The sequence below is a fragment of the Peromyscus leucopus genome, chromosome X (genome assembly GCF_004664715.2).
Source record: "Peromyscus leucopus breed LL Stock chromosome X, UCI_PerLeu_2.1, whole genome shotgun sequence".
Lineage (NCBI taxonomy): Eukaryota > Metazoa > Chordata > Mammalia > Rodentia > Cricetidae > Peromyscus > Peromyscus leucopus.
In genome coordinates, this window is record NC_051083.1 from 102,389,996 (window position 1) to 102,412,558 (window position 22,563).

Sequence of the window (22,563 nt, forward strand, 5' to 3'; positions counted from 1 at the left end):
CATGTTCAAGGTAGTTTATTCCTATGTCATCTGCCCAATACATTCACTTATTTCTCGTTCCTATCCAGGCACAACATAAGAGAAACAGAACATGGGGATGCAAGCCAAAAAGGAAGCTTCTAGCTTTTTAGTTTTACATAAGGATTCCCCTTGGCTTAAACAGTGTAATTCCCAGAAGAATAATACTTCTAATTAATATTAGGGACAGTTTAATAAAAACTAAGTGGCTGAATATTCACAGGGATGATCACATTAACACACAAGCACTAAGAAAGGCACTCATCCCAGGTGCGAATAGACTTTTCCAAATGACCACCAACTGCCATGGTTAGCTATCTAGAATTCTGTCAACTCTTGAAGACTATTGTTACAGTAATTACTTTTCAAAAAAACCCACAAAATCAGCACTTGTATTTTCTAGACATTTTCAGATATCATAAATTTCAAACAGTCCAATGAAGCTAATGTGTGTGGTTAAACTAAGGAGACCAAATACGACAGTTCTATGCTAAGGGCATGAGTGTCTTGTGTTTTTAGAAGTCTGATTAATGAAATCAATTGGGAAAGCAGCACAGTTAATAATCATGCTATCTAGGCTCCCAAATCTACAGAGCTTGGTCCTATAACAACTATCATAACTCAAAATGGGAGAAATCAGACAGAAAAGATCAGTAACATTAAGGCCATGTCACTAATAAGAAAGTGCTCTCTATATAGGAAAGTATAAAAGAGAAAGTAGCTGTTTTCTCCAATAAATAGCTCCATCTAAAGACCATGAAAGTCTCTTTTATTTCTTACAATACTAGGAAAAAAGATTCTGAGAAGTATTTAAAGCCATGACAGACAATATGGAGCTTGGAATACTGGTCACGTCAAGGACTCTATATAGAATCAAAGGACTAAAAGGCGGCCAGCGACTGGGGTATACCTCACAGTAATACAGTGCTTGTCTACCACATATAATGCTCTGAGTTTGAGATCCCACATTGGGGCAGCAATAAAAACAACAAACAAAACCCAACAAACAACTTTAAACCAACAAAATCTGTTTCTAGATACTTTAAAAAAAATGTATTGTTGGCAAGTAAAAGAGATTAAACAATAATAGTGGTGACAGATAAAATGTAGTCCCTGGCATTCATTATAGAAAAAAATTATGTTATTCACATTTAATATAAAATAAGAAAAATACACCTTATGTGGTTAATTTATATAGTCAAAATATTTCTGTTAAAATACGCTTGTGACCAACGTTAGGAAGACAAAAGAAGTATACAATGGTGAGACCTGTCTGATGTTTCAGTAAGAGAGTAATCATGGAAACTAGTAGTCAAAGATCTTTTTTTTTTTTTTTTTTTTTTGAATTTTCTTGTAGTTTGCTTTGGAATCACTGTAGCCCTGCTCACTCACAGAGATCCCTGCTCTGCTCCGATGCTGGATTAAGTTGCGCACACCCCCGCTAGTCACAGATCTTAATTATCATAGTTAGTAAACTCTGTCTAATACTAAATGAACTGTTTATATTTACTCTGAGAAGAATATTATCTTACTATATGACCTGTACTAGGTCTCATATCTGGAAATGAAGAAATAAGAGCCAGGCCTCAGTAAAGAAGAATCTTGGCTTAGTAAGTACCATAGCTGGTGGGCTTTGAAAAGTCAAGAATGAAGGATTAGGTCGAACTTCTGCCAAGGCACTATTAGAATATAAATTAATCAGATAGACATTCCAATAGACCTTTCCATATGAAACTATGTGTGTGTTACAGTTGATGCAATACAGCAAACTACATATTAGATATAATTTGGACCTTGGCCAACAATACGTGCTGAAATAAGATATACAGATGGTCCCTGATATTTTCTTGGAAAAACTGTTTACAAATGCAACCCTAGGTATATTTTTGTCTTTAAACTTCTAGAACTGTTTATTTTGTGAACTAAAACACATTTCTGGGTAAAGAAAAAAATGTATTCTATGTATAATATAAGTACACAGACTTACGCAATTCTCCAGCAGCATTGCGCCCACCGACTGCATACAGATATCCTTTGAGGGCACTTAGGTGGAAGAAGGTGCGCTTTTCATTTAAAGGTGCAACTTGTATCCACTTGTTGTATCGAGGATCAAATCTAAATACTGTATCAACAGCCGTTTTTCCTTTTGTGTCATAATTGCTTTGCCCACCAACGACATAAAGAAAATTTCCGATGACAGCAATGCCATGCTGGTATCTTGGGGCTTCCATGGGGGCTAGAGATTTCCACTCATGGGTCTTTTCATCATACATGCGCAATTCTTTACTGACAACCAGCTGCTGCCTCAGGACTCCGCCGAGTGTAACCAAGTGAGTGGTGTCAGACCGAATGGCAGTCCTGTCTGACTGCATAACTGGCTGCATAAACGGCATCATTTGGTAATTGCTGGCTTCCAGAAGCAAATTGACACAAGTATTGTCAGTTCTCATGAAATCTACCGTTTGCACGAAATTAATGAGCTCCTGTGGTGTCATCAGCGGGAATCGTATGTTCTTCATTAATTTTGCAGCAAAGTCCATCCTTGGCTCTTCCAGGCGAAGCCAGCGACAGGTAGCTTTGAAGAGCTCTAATTCGGTGCAGCGCTTAAGGCTGTTACTGGAAAGTACGAAGGCAAGACGCTCAAAAGGGAGTTTCAGGAACTCCCCAGTGGTTATCAATGCAGAAAAATTTCTTAAGACGAAGGTGTTGACGTATTTATCCACTTCTGTAAGGTGGTAAGTGTTGGCAATTCGTCCAACTTCAACACAGTTATCCAAATTAACCTAGGAATCCAATAAGAAAATTAAAACATGGCTGCTTTCTAGACATCTACACTTTGACCACAGAAACTCTTATTTCAGAGTAAGAGTGCTTTGTAAAATCCATATAAATGCAAATAAAGATTATTATTTAAGTGCATAAAGATGTAAAGAAGATGCAAACAACCTTCACCTTGATTTAGCAAAAAGTTGACTAAACAAAAATGATCCGTTAACCTGAAAAGCAACATTTCAAATTGACTATGTCCAAAATAATTTTCTTCCTCAAAAAGTTATCATTCTCTCAAATCCTAATGAAATTATTGCTAGATAGAAATTTTAGGAAAATCATGTTATTCAATTATAGTCAATTTCTTCTTGGTTCTTCAAAGTAGCACACATAATTAGCAGGTCACCAAAAAGCTCTACTATCCAACTCTTGGACTTCTCTTTGATGTAGAGGTATCATTGTTACTATCCTCCATAGTTTCAAAGTTAGTGTTCACAATAAATGACTTAACAGCATGATTACTTCTAGGACAAAGTTATTTTATATATTTTATCCAGAAATATAAGCCAGAGAATTTGTTGAGGGCAGGAGGTATTTATCTGCATTAAAATCCATGCAAGATGAGTTTGGAGGACCTGTTTGGGGAGCGTAACTTTCCTTAGTTATTCTGTTAGTACCAACACACTCTACTAGCAGTAGTTGGAGTCAGAGAGCCCAGAATAATTTTCCCAGCACTGACTCAATATGCCTCAGAGTGGAGAAGTGATGAAAGTAGTCCCTCCACAGCAGGGTCTCTTTTCAATAACTGATAGGTCAAAATGAAAAATAGAAAAGTAACATCAGCAAACATAATACAAAAATAAACCACAAAGCAAGCCCACCACACAAATATTTCTATGTGTGTATATAACACAGTGATAGGAAAAAGGCTCCAAAGCATCTGTGTGTGTTTCTTAACTTTCATCACAGTGTATGCTCAATAAGTAACATAAAATTCATCAATGTATTGTTAGCCTCCTGGCTGCTATGCTAAGAGATGTGTTATATGCTTAAGAGAAAACTGGATAATTCTTCTATTGATGTTTCTCTTGAAAGATGAAATGAAGGACTGAAGACGTAGCTCAGTGGTAGGCTGCTTGCCTGGCATGCACGAAGCCATAGGTTCCATCCCCAGTACTGGAAATAAAGCTAAAAGCATTACTCCTTTGCATAAAATAACAAGCCAGTTAGATATAGTAACAGTAAAAACTCTAAGATTAGCCCACAAATATTTTCACAGATATATTTCTCAAGAAGAATTTGCATTTGTTTCTGATATTTGTTCTATTTTGTTTAATAGCTTATTTTTAATGAATTAAAATCAATTTTATACATGTATACAATTCACATGGACAACTCTCACTCCACCCTTTCCTATATTCTTGTCACCTGTGTCTACTTGTTTTCTCTCCATGAATCTTTTTGTGGTTCATAGGGTTTAACAAAAGCTTTGGTTTTACCAGGATCTTCTGTGTGAGCAAGAGTTTGGAGCTATCCATTTGAGCCTGGAGGACTGATGGTAATGTTTCCCCTAAGAAAACTGATTTGATGAGTATAAAAATCATCAAAATGTCTAATTGCTTATTTTATTTGGTAGTTATAGATTTAACTTCTCAATATATTTGGTAGTTATATATTTACACCTAAACAAAACTGACACAAAAACAATGAAAATAAAAATAAATTCTGGTGCTCTAGAAACACAGTTTAACAATGTACCAAGTATCTTTGATTTCTAATATAAAATATATTTTAATACTATTTTAGAAGTGGCAGGCTGATGTGTCATAAAAACTTTCAGTAGCATTGAGCATCAAATAATATTCCATATTTGAGTACCCAAATGGTACTAGATACAAGGCATTACTGTTTAAGGTGATGAATCTGTTTCTCAAGGTAAGTGAGAAATATAGGTAATTTGTGCTTTTCTAAATATTTATTAGTAGTGGTAAAAAAATTATAATTAATGATAGCATAAAATTCTCAAAGATGAACATTTCTGTTATTATTGATATGACCACTAATAAAATCAACAAAAAATGAGTATTTAAGATGTTAAAACAAGACCAACAGCTATTAAATTAAATCTAAATTTATAGCATGTAGTGAGTATGATGGTATATGCCTGTGATTCTAGCATTTGGGGAGCAGAAGTAAGTGGCTCACAAGCTCATGGCTAGCCTGAGCTACAAAATGAGATCCCCATCTCCTCCTAAACAAAATCAAAATGAAAACGTTTAAATAGAAGGCAAAATAAACCAACAAGAGAGATTAAAAAACCAAGCTACATAAATGGTTAGTAGAGCCTGGAGTGCTGGTGTACAACTATAATCCTAGGACATGGGTCTCTGTGGCCAGCCTGGGCTACAGAGTGAGACCTGGTCTCAAACACTAATAATAATGATAATAATAATAACAATAATAATAATAATGAAGAAACATATTGGGACATTTTATTCTCTTCCCCCTGCCCTAGCCTCCCCCCATCTTCAATAATACCCAATCAGAACAAACATTACTAAAATGACAGGAGAGAAGAAACCTACCTTTTATTTAGGGGCATTTGGAGAATGCCTTCTAGATATCAGTAACCCACATACACAGATGCACAGGACTGGAAAAGACTTGGATGGAACATCTAATCAATACAAACAGCTCCTACCTTTGAAATAATGCCAGAGGACTTTTGATAACCCTTTGAAGTGTCATCTTCTTTACAAAAGGACTAACTATTTTCTATAGCCTCTATACAACAGGCACCACACTGTGGGCACACAGCAAAGTTAAGACCCAGCAAAATCAATATTACAAATATTCAAGATGCAATAACAAAATGTAATACCTGTTAGGACAGAAAATTCCTAGGACCTTATTAATTATAAATGGAACATGGGTAAATATGTATTAGGAAATTAATTTTCATCAAACATGTTTCATCAAACAGTGATAAGAGTTGAAACCTCAAACAGTTAACAATATATACAGATTAAAATTGAAGGCAAAAAGTAAATAATTTTGGCACAATTCAGGATTACTTGATTCTTAGTCATACCTCAGGTAGATCTCCAGATGTTTAAACCAGGTAGTATTTTAGAAATGGATACAGGCAGTAACATATAATGTAATTTACATATATGATAGAATACCTTACACCTTAATAAGCTTCTTTTAAGAATTCTTTAAGTAGAAATAACTCAAATTTTATGCTAAGTTATCTAATTTCATCTGAAAATTTGGCCAAATTTCCCCGTAATTACTCATGAAAACAGACTTACAACAGAAGCTAGCTCAGATAGTATTACTTCATTTAAAGGGGCTGCACATACTCTTCAGAGCATCTAAAACTTCTATCTTTTAAAAGGTCTGAACACCAAAATGAGAAACAATTCTTCAAACACATCTAGTCCCTTCTCAAATTGTTCTTCAAATTTTTACTTCTATTTCCTTGGCCTATATTATTTCAAGTTATTTTCATACAATCAAACCTTCATCCATCCTCAAAACAGTTTGCGCATTATAATTTTTGTTAGTTGTGTTCTTATTAACACATTAGTCCTTCCTGCTGCTGTGGATTCAAATGATTCCAGCTGCTCCCAAACACCTTCATTAATGTAATTTGACGAGTCAATGGCACATTGGATTGGAAATCAAATATTAGTTTGTTAAAGGAGCAGTGTTACATACGAAGAGATCCTGGTACAGATTAAATAAATGAATGCCTGCTTTTATACTCTTAAGGGAAAAAGTAGAAACTAAAAGAATCTGAAAATCTCGACTATGCCTCACCCATGTCATAGAAATAATACAGCTTCTCAGTGAGAAACCACTCCACACTCTTAGACATGAAGTAAAGTTCCTTACTAAATAGAGCTCCTGGTTGACTGTGGCTAATGTCCAAATAAGAGTCGACAACCAAAAGATTTCATTAGCTTATATCCACCTTAGGCTTATGCATTTTATATACGCTGCTGTCATCCTTAAATCTCTTTTGGGTCCTGACCCCAGGTTACATTTTGAACAATTCAAACAGAGACAGGAGACTACAAGTCTGACCACTTAGGCAGATAGGAGATTTATACAGCAAAGATACTGCATATTGCCAGAATTATTTTAAGTATGCCAGTGTTGTTCTTTTTCAAATAGTTGTTACTGGGGAATCACCTTGTGCACCTGGCAGAATTATATTTTCCTGGTAAGAGCACAGGGGATTAATGGCAGACCTGAACTTACTTAATGATGGTTTAACCCCATGCTGCCTCCCACCCCCAGCTGCCCCTTAGAGATATATCTTTGGTATAGGATCAATGCGACTAATGGCTGGTTTTAAGTCAGTGCTATCTCCCTTGTTATGAGAATCAGAGTCTAAAGGCTGATCAATCCTGATGAGTAAACATTTATATACTACTACCCTAAATTTTGTGTATCTATAACAGGCCTAGTAAGCATGATACTTATCTTTGGGGTGCTTAGGAGGCAGTGCTCCTTTAGCTAAATTCCACATGCGTGACTTAATGTTTCCTAAGCAAATTTATTAGTAAGTCCTTTATAATACCAATACTATCACTTCAGCTTCTTCTACATAACCCATTCCACAAATTAAACTCTTCTTGGTGCTTTCTAGTGTGTTTGGGGAGAGAATGTTGGAGGGGAAGGAGGAAAGAAGAAGGGTATCTGTGATTGGTATGTAAAACGAATCAAAAGATTTTCTTAATAAAAAAAATGGCCGGGCGGTGGTGGCGCACGCCTTTAATCCCAGCACTCGGGAGGCAGAGCCAGACAGATCTCTGTGAGTTCGAGGCCAGCCTGGACTACCAAGTGAGTCCCAGGAAAGGCGCAAAGCTACACAGAGAAACCCTGTCTCGAAAAAAAAAAAAAAATGAAGCCTATTTCCTCCAAAATATTTGGTTTCAGCACACAGTTTTAAAAACATAGGCTCATCTTACTAAGAAATTACTCATAATAATTTAGCTCAGGGAATAAGTAAAACAAAAAACCTCCAATGTGAAATAGTCATAGTATCTTGAAACAGGAATTTCTAAGTAGAAAAGGTGCTGAGAAGGAAGGGAGAGATAGCTCAAAGCGGAAGAGTGGTTTAACTAGAAACACAATACATCAGAAAAAGAAAAGATCCTGGTACTAACAATCCACCAATTTTCTAAAAGTAGATCAAAGACCATGAGAGAGGAGATTGCCATTATAAAAGAACGCAGACACATTCTCAGTCCGCATGACAAAGCATGAACAAAGTAGAATGATGTTCAGAAAAAGATGAATCTCCTACAAGTTCACAGACAAGGAAATCTGCAATGAAGAGGCAGAATGAACTGTAGCACAAGTAAACAACACTCTTATCAAGGTTCCTCACTACATATGGTGGAGCTTGTCTGCTGAAGATATTAAGAACGAAGAACACAACCTTGAAGACAATATTAACTGTCCATGATAATGAAGGCATCTCAAGAAAGCCTTAGTTATAGCAAGTGTTTCAAACACATTAATTACTAAATTACTGGAAAGGTATAAATATAGAAAATCACTATCATTCCATCTTCAAATAAGAGTTTTTAAATAGTTATCTTGAAAAATTCTTCTGTACTAATCTGATAGAAATATATTTATGATAAATACAGTTGGTTTAATCCCAGCATTTGGGAGGTATAGGCAAGTGGATCTCTGTGAGTTCGAGGCCAGTCTGGTCTACAAAGCAAGTTTCAGGAGCCAAGGCTACACAGAAGGATCCAGTCTCAAAATAACAAAATAAAATAAATAATAAAACAAAATTAAAAATACATTTGGGTGTGGTGGTTCATGCTTTTAATCCCAATACTTAGGATGCAGAGGCAGAAACCTCTGTTGAGTATGAGGCCAGCCTGGTCCACAAAGAGAGTTCTAGGCCAGCTAGAGCTACATAGTAAGACCCTGTCTCAAAAAAATGTATGTATACATAAAAAATATATACATATTCTGTCTCTCTCACACACACATACATTCTCTCTCTCTCTCTCTCTCTCTCTCTCTCTCTCTCTCTCTCTCTTCTCACACACACACACACACACACACACACACACACACACACACTAAATTTGGTCATCTTTCAGGTAAAGTGATCATGACATTTGAAGTTATAAATGCCAAACATCTGTTAGATAACAGGTCAACACTGCTTCTTCCCAATGAAATCACAGCACTTTCTCTAGTTTGTTTCAAGACAAGCATATGTTGCTAAGCTCAGTGGAAAGCAATGCTAAAGAGTCTGCAAACATAAGCTTTAATCCTTGAACTTGTTACATTCAACACTATCACAGTTTACTTGAAACTCTAACATGCTGTTGGTGATTAAAAAAAAAACTAGAGGAAAAATAGTTAAGAGTATGGGCTTTGCATAATGGGGTTAAAATGAAACTTAATACACAAATTTAGTAATGCTGGCAAACAGTAGAATGAGCGATTAATAAACTTCACTTAGACTATTCAGAAGTAATGATATAAGTCAATAATATAGCACTGTATGGTCATAAAACCTTTAAAAGAGTAATTAGCTTAAAATTTTACAAGTAGTTATGACAGTCATTTCAGTACTCTATAATGGAAAGAAATATATTAAAAACAGGTTTAAATAGTATTATTAAATGGGTATTGGCTGATATATAGAAAGTTTCTCATTTTTAAATGTTCTTTGTTTAATATGCCTAATTTTTTTGTTTTGAATTGACATATATACTTATTTAAATTTGCTGGTACAATATGATGTTTCAATACATATATATATGTTGTGTAATAATTAAGGTAATTAGCATATCCGTTGTCTTATCCACTATCTTCATTGTAAGGACATTTTAAATACTTTTATAGTTATTTTGACATATATGAAACATTATTAGAAATAGTCACTCCACTGTCCTGCTGTTCTAGAATACCAGAATGCTACTATGTAACTCTGTTTCTGTACCCACTAACCAATTTCTCCCTCAACATTCTTCAGCCCTATATTTCCTGGAGTCTGGTAAGCACTATTTTCCTCTGCTTCTATGAAATACGCTTTTCTAGCTTCCACATGTGTGTGTGAACAGGTAGTATCCTTTTTTGTATGTGTGTCTTATTTCACTTAATATATTATATTCCAGGCTTATCCTTGTAACCTGTAAATGACAGAAATGTATTCTTTTCATCATCCCCTTGTGTACTTATATCACATCAGTATTGATTCACCTGTTGGTAGATAAGAAGCAGCTTATTAATAAAATAATTAGGTAAATGATTTCCCCAATCTTAGTGTTTTAAGGAAGAAAGAGTTCATGTACAAAAGTTCAAAAAGGCCTAAGAGCAAATTACCAATATTAAAGTTGACATTAGTTAAAACCAATTATAGGAAAATAATAATGAAGTAGAAAATATATAAAATTTCACTGTTACTATAATTTAAATCACAAAAGCAGGCTCCAGGAATTGTAGAAATCCTGTCATCTCTGTATAAGCCAGACAATGTTTAAGTTTTCTTAACTAAAACAAAATAGTGTCTCTAGGAATAGAATGACTATTAAGCAGTTCCTTGATTAGTTGGTTTAAGAAAAAGCTAACCACTATTCAGTGTGATATGTTCTAAGTTTTTGCAAGTTAGCACTTAACTGCTAGTTCTTAAGATCAAAGTTCCCATATTCAAAGAAGAAAAAACTGTCAAGCTTGCTTTAACAGAATTCGAGAAGCTCAGGTTACTTTTCTATGTAATTCAATAAAAGAAGCCTACTGTATAAAAATAAGTTAATTGCTGTATAAAATCACTGAAATGAATAAAGCAAAATTAAAGTAAATAAAATTATGAAACAAGTTAAGGCACATATATGTTCAAATGTAATACTATTCTACATCATTTGCCTATAGGCTGTTGTTAAATAATTCTACTTTGTAAAATTTACCTCGTTTATTTTCCACTTACTCCCACACCACGCCTTACACAAGAGCTGCTTCTGATCTAAGTTTTACATGTCTATACCAATGACTTCATGAGCCCTTCTCTAACTCTACCAACAAGAAAAATAAGATCTGAAAACATCTTACCCCTGATATGAGAAACACTTTACAGAAGTCCAAAACCGGTAGAATCTGCAGAAAGCTGGCAGCTTCCAGAGTGTCTTGAAGGTTGTCCATGTTGAGAGACAGTTTCGAAGTATAGATGAAATCAATAATTTTCCTTAGACCTACTCTGCTCACGCCATGAAGCTTAATGCACATTAACTCTTGTTCTTTCATGCCACCTTAAATGAAAAGAGAGTCAATTCAATGAAGGTGGATAATTAAGGTCAAACTTACTTCTGCTGCTAATTAGATGCATTAAAATCAAAGGAAAATCTTATTCCAAGTAAGCATCCATTCCACAGTTGGGCTTTTGCACATTTTTACAGTTAAAAAAGCACTTGAAGAAAATTCTCTCTATACTAATGAAGATCATATATGATGCAAATGCTTTCAAATGTTCTTCTGTCACTTTCTATCTTTTGATAAAGTAAAGACCATATTATAGGAACACAGAGTCTCTGATATTAAAAAAAGAAAGACTATGAAGTACAAGGGATGGTACGAAACATGCTTTGATTTCCCATGACAGAGCAGCAGCACACACAACCACACAGATTGGTAAATATTTCTTTTGAAAGTATTTTTTTTAATGACATAGAGTGAAATACTAGATTTTGGATTAGAAATAATACTACTACAATAATTAAACAGGGCTTTCCCCTAAAGTCTTAATGTGAATGCAGGTGTCAAAAGGCAACGTACCTGTGAACATAGCTTTGAAGTAGTCACTAGCAGATGCCATCATGACCCTGTGCACAGGGTAGGCATCATCTGTATCACCGGGCATCAGAGTCACATCACAAAGCAGTCCTTCATGCCGAAGCTGGTCAAAGCCCTGTAACAAGCACATGAGTTGAGCCAGGAATCAAGCAGAAAAGAACATCACAACCCCTGTGTGCTAAGCTTCTGTTTAGAGGTCTAGTCTATTTTGAAAACAGAGCCAAAAGAGTGCACAAAACTGCTGTGTTGATCTCTGTATACATTTTACAGCACACAAAAAATAGAACATGAAGGCTAATTTACATTAATAACAAAGAAGGGAAGTATGTAAATTCATTTATTTATACATTTATTTACCCTACTTGGAGAAAAAAATGATAATTTACACTTGTTTTCCCCATACATTAAAAAAAAAAAAAACCCTTCAAGCTTCCAGAACAGCTTTCCATAATCACATGGATAGAACTGCTATAGGACTTTAAGAGAATCTTTTGCATTTTGATGGCTTTTTCCCACTTGAGACAGAAAAGAGAAGGTATCTGTCTATATCAAGTGCAAGACTGGAGTTCATCCTATCACCTGAATTGTTTATCCTCCTTAAGAATTAAGGATTATGCTTTAAATATTCCAATACCCGGCTTATTGCTGCTGCTGTTTGGCCAATTTATCTTTCATGTCAGAGATTTAATTATCTTTGATAAAAGGAGTGTAGGGAGTCCCAACAGTAAGCTTAATTGTCTCCAACGGCTTAAAGGATTAGCAGAGGATGAACAGGCTAGCCCCTGCAGTGGAGAGGAGAGACAGGTCCCAGTGAGAAGAATACCTGTTGATTAACTCCTTCATCTGTACCCCAAACAGGGAGTTCGGTCTTGACAGGATTATGTATTGTATTTGTGTATCTTTGCCAATGAATGTCATGTTTTTGTTCATAATTACAAAACTGTTCACAAATGTCCCCATTCCTCTGCAAACACAAACACTCAATACCCTAGCTCTGTAATTCACCCCTTGACTCTCTTATTCAGAAATGTAGATGAAAAACAGTAACAGTGAATCTTGCCAAAGCAATGCCAACTTGGAGAAGCTGTTCTCATACTTAAGACAAGAATTGACTCTTACTATTCATGTAAGGAGCAAAAAGTTCAGTAAGTTTATGGGAGGTGCTTTTAAATTTGGTAAGTATCTGTAAGTATAGAATGAGCACACTGCAGTGGGGGTAAGACTGTCAATCAGCTAATAAAGAGACACCCTTGGCTGGCACTGTTTGGGGACCAGTACCTTTGAATTCACCAGTGCTTTGGCATATCCTTTGTAGTAAATGTTCAAGTTAGGATATGCACAAAACCCCATTTCACTTAGAAGCTGTCAATTAGTACTTTAAAGTCATGTAAGCATGGTGGGGAGAACATAGCTTTTTGTCATATTAATTAGGAACTAGAAACAGCTTCTCCCAATAATGAAAGGGAATGTGTTTAAGGCGCTTGCTGTGAAAGAGTATAAAGGTTGAAAATGAGAAGAAAAAACGGAAGTAAGTCTAGTGTTTAGGAAGAAAAGGTTGGATACAGTGGAATGGCTTGTTTTCCCTTCCTTCCTCAAATAAATTTGAGGTTAAAATTATTGATATACACCTTTTAAAAGTCAAAACACATGCCTACATAACAACAAAGAGCCTTGTATCTTAATGTGCAAGGACAAACTTCATTCTTAGAGGATGTAAACTCTCCCGTGGTGACATACCACAGCACTCTGATGGTCTTACAACTTTTGAAATTACAATTGATGCAACAATGAACTTCCTGTGGACAGATAGGCTCATTCCTTAACATCTGAACAGCATGGCTCAGATCAGCTAAGGTATCAAGAGACTTTATCCTCCTCACAAAGTAAACCATTGTGCATCTATTTACACAATCATGAAAAACTCAACCCTTTCTCAGTATAATTTGATGTCATGAAAGACCCCTGAATCTGCCTTCAATCTATCTACTTTTTGTTCTCATTCTCACACTCTTTTCTTAATTGTTTTTTAAATTTGAGAATTTCATATGCAAATACTGTATTTGTACCTTGTTTACGCCATTCCCTCCTGTTTTCCTTCTACCCACTCTCTCTGAAATTATTGATCTTTATACACACACATACACACACACACACACACACACACACACACACACACACACACACTATTGAGTCCATTTAGAGCAGTTTTTGTGTTTAGGGCTGTACCACTTGGGACTGGATAATTTATCAGAGGACTTGTCCTTGGGGAAGACTCATTTTCTCTTCCAAAAGCCACTGATTGCTTGTAGCTCTTCACCCAGGGGTAGAGCCTTGTGAGAGTTCCCCATCTACACTGTAATGTCAACTGATGTCATTTTGCAGGTCTTGTTTAGGCAGCCATATTGTTGAGATTTATGGGAGCAGTTTTCCTGTCCTATGTAAGAGACACTATCTTAAAGTAGACTTTCAAGTGCTCTAGCTCTTACAATCTCAACCTCCCCACTCCTCTTCTGTGATTTTCCCTGAGCCTCTGTTGTAAGGTTGCCCTGTAGATGTGTCAATGAGGGGTTGGCACCCTCCAATCTCTTCTCTGCATTTTACCAGTTGTCTCACAATCTGTTCCTCTGATCAACTCTAGTAAAGAGCTTAGAGATCATGCACAAAGTATGTCCTTTCATTAAAAACATCATTTTCTCCGACCAATTTTGTATTTATTCCTTTCATATAATTTCTATAAACTTACACTGCCCACCGCTCTACACATAGAGTTCTGCTTTATGAATATTGCTTAGCTTCTATTTAACTTTTAAGGATATCCTTGAAACTGCTTCCATTGATTTAAATTCACCTTTTTGTATTAGCACTTATCTTATTTCTCTATTATTTCATTTCTTCTGGGCTTTGGTTCTGATTTAAGAGGAATTTGTTTGTCTTCAGTTCCTGGATATCTACTTTTTTCTCTTCAATAAATCTCCCTACATCTTTTTTATATTTCTTCTATATTGTTTTGGGACAAACAAATACTAAAATGTTTTAATCTTCTTGAAATTTAAATTATCCAGTATATCAAAACTTCAAATATTACAAAGAGTCATGTCTATAAATACCCTAAAAGTAGAAGTAAATTAACTCAACCTAACAAATTTCATAATTATTCTATAAGAGAAAAGAAAGAGTCAATGTTATAAAATTCTAATATAAAAATAAGCAAAAATAACTTATTTTAAAAGTTGGTTGGATAGCAGTGGCATTCAAATGAAATATGCAAAATCAACTCTGATGTATAGTATGGTATTAAAAATAATGAGGCAAGTAAACATTCCACCAACTTCTGCATTAGAATTTAGTAGTATATTACAAATAATGTGATAACTATAATTTTGCAAAAAGAATGAGCAGAAACAGGAAACTCATCTTGACAAGAACAATAAAAATTACCAATAGAAAATATGTTTTACAAACAAGCATGTAAGATTTTAAGATGTGAAGAAGAAAAGGTTAAGTAATGAGTTTAATCTCTTAGTAGCTATCACATATTTGATCAAAGCAATATGAGATTTTATTTTATGGGGCTGCTCTTCATTTGATTCAGAGGGATGAGATATATAGGCTGGACATAAAATTTTATATTAATATGAAACACTGTTATCATTATGTACCACAGCTTGCACTTTCAAAACATCTAATAGCTCTCTATCACTGTGCTACATCATAACTCCTGCTTTTCAAAGACTTCTCAAATCTGGCTCTAATCCAACTATACACCCAGAAGTTTTATGACTCTGTGTAATGTAACCCATCATATCAGGTTGTCCAACCCAGGCTTACTCCTTTTCCATTACTTTTTATTTATGTCATTCATTTTTTAATTTTTTTCATTTTATATTCCAACCACAGTTCCCCCTTTCTTACCTTCTCCCGCTCCCCCCACCTCTATACACTCCTCATAGGAGGTAAGGCCTCCCTTGGGGAGTCAACAAAGTCTGTATGTATCACATGGATGTCCTCCCTCCTTCAAAGTGTAATTCAAATTTGACTGCCTTTATAAAGCTGTTACCAACCAAATCTCTCCTAAAACAGTCAGTTTTGCTTCGTGTCTCAAGATTAGAATTTAAATAAAGCTCAGAAAATTTTGTTTCCAGAAAGGCAAAGAAAGTAGCAGATTTTTTCTTCATGTTACCTCCAAAAACACCTTAAAAACATGACAAAAATATAAAAAGTACAGCTTTTTAAGACCAAAAGAGCAGCATTTGTGAAAGACAAGAAAAAGAATTAGATGAACCCATAAGTGTCATAACACACTGTGTAGAAAGAGGTACAACGTGAGAACCCAGGCAAAATTCAGTTTGAAAAGACCAAGACAATTAAGTTTACTGGACAAAATATAAGGGAGATTATGAGAGATGCCTTCTCACACCACTCCTTCTCCAACCCCCACCAGCCAGCCATCAAGGGCAAGGCAAGAACTTCGGTATCACGCCTTTTGTAAGTAGTCGTCTAGCATAGATGCATGATAGCCCATGTGGTAAGTGCTCACTTTTTCTCTAAATCTGAATCAAGGAGTGGGTGTAGTTATGGTATGTATATAGCACTGCAGGGAATGGAGCCTCAGCTTTTAGATAAAAGAGAGAGAGAGAGAGCCCTGGTAAGTGGAAAGTATTGGGAGAATGTTCAACAGGAAGTATAGCCAAGAAACACCACAAAGAGTCATACTGTAAAACACTGTTCACGAATTAAAAAGGGGACACACTATTAACATACATGACAGAGTGAATGGATCTAAAAGACTAGACTATGAAAAGCTAATCTCAGTATCTTATAGGTTATATTATAGTTTGGAGGGTTTGTTTTTTTTTAACAACAGAAACAAAGTGACCGAAAATCAATTGTAGTTCCCAAGATTTAGGAGAAGGGACTACCAAGAGGTAATAAGAAATACATTGGAGTCATGTAATCATTCCATTTCATAATTTTGATGATTAAATGACATATTTGCAATGCACATGCAAGTAAAAATCACTTTAACTGTATATTCCAATTAATAAAATAAAAAGATGGTAAAATATACTGAGTCGACAGTAATTAAAACACAGCTGGCATAAATATAGTATCAGACAAAACAGATTTAAGAACAAAGACTATTAGCAGGGATAATGTGAGTCATTTTGTGACATGGGCATCAATTAAACAAGAGAATATAAAATCATTAATGGTTTCTATGTTTAAGAGCACAATTGCAAAATACATGAAGCCAAAACTTGAAGAGTTTTGTGACTAGAAATCTCCATGTTGGTGTACAGTGTCAGGTACTGACTCTAGAATTTTGTTCATACTACCTACAGCATTGTTTTTGGTTTGTTGTTGTTTTTTTTCTTTACTGTCTTTTTTATGTGAAAGTATGTCATGTAGCCTAGGCTTCCAACTAGTTATGTGGGTGAAGTTGACCTTGAATTCATAATTCTCCTGCCTCTATTTCCTGTGTGATATTATCACAGCTATGTAGTACCTTATCTAGTCCCAGGTATTACCTTAACACTCAAACCAGACAAATATAATTGAAGAACTACAACAGTAAAATCCATCAAGAGGTGTCCATCATGGTAGCACATGACTGTCATCCTAATACTTGTGCCTAGGAAGTTGAGGCCAGAGAATTAGGAGTTTGAGGTCAGCGTGAGCTACATAGAGAGACAATGATTCACAAAGAAAGAATGAAAACAAATCCATCAAGAGCATACATATACAATTAAGTCTTAACAGGTCAAATTTAACAATACAAAAAGCAGTAGTATAGTATGGTCAAAGGGGAGGGCCTTTAGGAAAGCCATTCAAACTGCAGTGAGGCTAGGGTTGTTGATTTAAAAAAAGTTGCCGAATTGATAGACTAAAAGCTTTCCCTTAAACTCAAGAAGAAAACAATATGTACATGCTAATAACTTCTACTCAACACTTGTCTCCAGTTCCTTCCAGTGCAATAAGTCATGGGAAGAAATAAAAAAATTGGAAGCACCCACATGGCAGCTCACAACTTTCTGTAACTCCAGTTCCAGGGGCTCTGACACCTTCTTGCCTCCTCAGGCACCTGGCATGTACACAATACACATACATACATACATATATACATACATATATGCAAGCAAAACATGTATATGCATAAAATAAACCTAAAAATTAAAGAAAATATTCAATTAAGAGGGTTAAGAAACCCTGTCTCAAAAAAAAGAAGGTTGGATACTTGAAGATATATATCAATTAGAAAATATAAGAAGGGTTCATTGTACCCTACCATGGGGGATCTAAGAAGTACTTCCCCAGCAAAGATATATAATAAATTCTTTCTAGTCTGGCTGCCATGAAGGAACAGAAAATAAATGAAATGTATGACTTTGATAGAATCTTAGCAATCTAAATTATTTGAGCTATTTTATAACATGTAACTTTTAGTTATTATGTTTATGTTAACATTTTTTGAGACAGGGTTTCTCATGCAACCTACAACCCTGGCTGTCCCAGAGCGTGCTCTGTAGACCAGGCTGGCCTCAAACTCACAGAGATCCACCTGCCTCTGTCTCCTGAGTGCTGGGATTAAAGGCATTCACTGACATGTTTGGCTCAAAAATACATTTTTAAAAATGTTTCTCTTATAAAGTTTTGAAATGAGGTAAAGGTCACCAACATGTCATGACCAAGAACCCAAACATCAACTTTAAAATTAATATTCCATGAAGCTAAACCAGTAGAAAGCATGACACATTAATTTGCCTCAGCTTTTTTAAAAAACCCACTTTTAAACATTCTATTAGCTAGGTAATAACTGAAGGTTATAAAATTATATCTTACAGTGACTTTAGCACTAAAATTAGAGAAAATAAATAGCTAAAATTGAGAAAAACATGGAAATATCAGAGTGTTAGGCACTAGTCATGAGGATGGGAAAGTGTCAATTACCAGTCTCAATGGAAGAACAGAAAAGTATTTTTAAGTGTCCGTGGGCTTAAGTAAGTATTACTAATATCCAAGAAATGGTTCATATTCAATGACAGAAGTATTCAACAACTAGCATGGATAGCTCCCATCTGGAGCCTTGTATCCTAGCTATGGTCTCCTTGTCCTAACAATGGGGCTACCAATGAAATGACAATTCATATTTTCACTCCTTGCTTTTGTTTTATTTACTTTTTTGGCAGATACAGAGAAGAATAGACAAGGAATGAAATAATCTGTGTAATACTACTTTTTCTATCAAGAATAAAACCTACTATATTATTCATGTAAATTGTTAACTTCTATTGATATATTTTTATAATTATGGCTAATGTGCAGTTCATATTTATAGAACTTATATTTTAGAAGGTAAAACAGTTTAGAACAGAATTAGAATATAAATGCACATACAGAGTCAGAAAACCTGGGTCAAGTCCTAGTATGTATCATCTAAATGGTGAGATGAACTTTGGCAGGCCTCCTAACTTCTGTGATAGTCAGTCTCTACATATAAGGTGGATATAACAATTCTTGCCATCTCTGTTTTATTACATATTTTCAAGTATCAATGAAGCAAGATTATAAGTAAATGCATCTTACATTGCCATCTAAAGTCATTCATTCCATAAATAATACCCATAAGAACAGCAAAAGCATTGAGTGATTTCTCTATGCCAAGTATTAGGCTAAGCTCTTTACACACATTGCATCTTTTAATGATACTGACAATATTTAAAAAATTAAAGCTGGATATTTATGGAGAATACTCACATACCACAGCACTAGATAAAAGGCATACAGAAAGAACATGTTAGATTCCAAGTCTGCAGAATCTTTCTAAGAGATGATGTTCATTAAGGAATGAATTATGTGGATATAGTAGAAGCCAGTAACTGCTTTCGTCACAAAATATCTTATATGGGAGAAATAAATCAATGGTTGTTAAGCTGCAGTTATATAGGCATGAATAAAGAGTTCTAGTGTGCTACTGCCTAGAAGGGTGCCTATAGATAACAAGCATGTATCACAAAGTTTGAAAAGCTAGAAGAAAGGACTTTTAAACTTTTTACCATAAAGAAATAGTAAATATTTGAGGAGACAAATATATTTAACCTTATTTAAACATCATACAACTTACCATGTACCCAAAGATCATGCCACTCATTAATATGTGTACTTTTGTGTTTTATGTGTCAGGTAAACATAAATTTAAAAAATATCTACTTCCTAAATAGGGAAAAAAGCATGTTACCAAAAGGTGCCATTTAAGATGAGTCATTATGAACAAATAGGAGACAGTTAAAGAAAAGAAAGGGCCTTCCAGGAGAGGAAAGAGGCCTAAGGACAATGACATGTGAAAGAACTTGAGGACAGTGAAAATTTCAAAGCCAGGTAAGCATTTTTCTTGACCCTCTTTTCTATTAACTCTGCTAAGCTAATGCTAAGGAAAGGGGTATGTGATTCAATGGATAAAGGATTAGAAATTAACATAGCCAAACAATGAAGGAACATAAATCTGAAGATGTTTTGAGAAATGCCAGCAAACTATTTATGAGATAAGGATTTGTATCTACATTTTATATATATAATAAATATAATATATATAACTTATACATATAAGAGAACATTTATTATTGAATAATAGAAAGACAAATCTCCCAATTAAAAACGGCCAATATTCTAAATAGACATTTCATCTAAGGTGGCATACAAATGACCATAAGCACAAATGAAAAGCTGTTCAATATAATTAGCAATTGGAGAAATGCAAATCAAAACCATAAGTAGTATTTCACACCTATTTGGATGGCCATATTTAAAAAAAAAACACACAATTGTCAAGGAGCATGACTACATGCTTTCTTTTAGTGTACTACATGTCAAAGAGCATGCGCTACATTTATTCTTTTCTATAAAGAAACCAGAAGTGTCTACAATTCAGTATAACTATAAAATAATGCAGCCATATTGGCAAACACTCTGGCAGTTCTTCAAAAGATTAAACATACAATTACACAGGACCAAGCAACTCCATTCCTAGACTCATATAAAAAAGAAATGAATATATTTGTAAATATATAATCATAGCAGCATTGTGCATAAGCTAAAAGCTGGAAGTCACCAGGTACCCATCAATGAACAAATGGGTGAACAGTATGTAGTACATCCATGCAATGGGAATATTGTTTAGTCATAGAGAGAAAGAAGTATGGTACATGCTATAACATGGATGAGCCTTGAAAACTTTTTAGTAAGTAAAAGCAACTAGTCACAAAGCCCATGTATTTGATAACTGCATGTATATGAAATGCTTAGAATACACAGAGCTATGGAGCTAGAGAGATTAATGGCTACCTAAGGATAAGGAAGGGGCTGGCAGCAGATGTAGAGTGCCTGCTAGCAGATACAGGTTTTCTTTTTTTTTCTTTCTTTCTTTTTTTTTTCTTTTGGTTTTTCAAGACAGGGTTTCTCTGTGTAGCTTTGTGCCTTTCCTGGAGCTCACTTGGTAGCCCAGGCTGGCCTCGAACTCAAAGAGATCCACCTGGCTCTGCCTCCCGAGTGCTGGGATTAAAGGCGTGTGCCACCAAGCCCAGCTGATACAGGTTTTCTTAATTTGAGATAATACTATTTCAGAATAGACTGTTGTGATAGTTGCAAAATCTTGTGAACAGTCTAAAGCCCACTGACTTATACACTTTAACTAGGTGAATTATATGTTATATGAATTGCATCGTAATAAAGCCCTTATTTAAAAATTAATGCACCTGAGAGCATATGACACTGAGAATTATCATCAAAGGACTGCATACTAAAAGAAAGACACTGTCAATCTGGGATAATAAGGAGAAGTCAAAGAACTGAAGGCTTTATGAGAAGCAAGCACAGATGCAGTAGCAGTCAAGGAATGGGGGCAATGAAATTATCCTTGACTTTCAACAATCAGTCCTTAAGCTAACTCTGGGTAATCTTCTTACATCGTACATGTAATTTGTACTGCTAACTCCATCATGGATTCTTCTGGGATTTGTTTAAGGTTCTAGGAATGCAAGCTGATTATGTATCAAATGTCTTTCTAGGCACGTTGACAGCCTAATTTGTTGCAGCCTATTTAATAAAGATGACTAATCTTCTAGAGTCACTCAGGCCAACCAGATGGAGACCTTATTTGGTGTACCCATCACTTCTGATCAGCTACATTTCCCCCTGCAATCTTCTCTGTTTAGCTTGGGTGGAAGGAAAAGAAATATTTATCATAGACCTTACTTTTCCATAAACTGTGACATTTAATCTTCGTATCTTTCACCCAGATTACAAATAAGGAAACTGGTCCAGAGAGGATAAGTGACTTTCTCAAAGTCAGATCACCAGCCAGTAGTACTATAATTAGAATTCTAGTTTGGGCTGAGCTAGACGAATCAACTACAGTTAGGAAATGGGTAATCACTCAGGGTGAGACTTCCTAAAGCAGTTGCTCCCCATGGATCTTTCCCTTTGACAGTACTGGAGTTTGCGTTGTTGCTAATTTTAACACAATGATAACATTTATATATTAAACACTTCTCTGGCTTATTCCCTGGACAACCACACATCCAAAATTATATAGAAAATGGTTCCCTGTTAGTGCTTGGTCTTCAAATCTGTTTGTGGGAAGGTACTTTTTAAAAATATCATTTTTATTAATTCTTTGAGAATTTCTTACAATGTATTTTGATCACACTCAGCCCCTCTCCAAACTATTCCCAGATCTATCCCCACCTCTCTACCCACCTGGCTTCGCTTTTTTTTGCTTTGTTTTTTTCTTCTTTTTTTTTTCCTCTTAACTCACCAACTTCAATTTGTATTTGCCTTTCCCAGGTGTGAGGCCTACCCTAGAGTGTGGCTCACTTGCCGGGGTGGGGGTGGGGGGGGGGGGGGTGGGGTTGGGGGTGGGGGTGGGGGGGGGGGGGGGGGGGGGGGGGG

At 35.4% G+C, this 22,563-nt stretch overlaps 1 protein-coding gene across 8 annotated transcripts in view; it reads right to left on the minus strand.

The window, feature by feature from the left end:
• Positions 1 to 22,563, minus strand: part of Klhl13 (kelch like family member 13) — a 158,040-nt gene that overhangs the window by 8,885 nt on the left and 126,592 nt on the right. For all 8 annotated transcript variants that reach the window (XM_028887293.2, XM_028887287.2, XM_028887288.2 and 5 more), the window contains 3 exons: positions 11,602 to 11,734; positions 10,882 to 11,078; positions 2,006 to 2,801 (listed from right to left, as the gene is read on the minus strand). In XM_028887293.2, the coding sequence (XP_028743126.1) occupies positions 2,006 to 2,801; positions 10,882 to 11,078; positions 11,602 to 11,734 (1,126 nt within the window). The remainder of the gene's footprint in view (positions 1 to 2,005; positions 2,802 to 10,881; positions 11,079 to 11,601; positions 11,735 to 22,563) is intronic.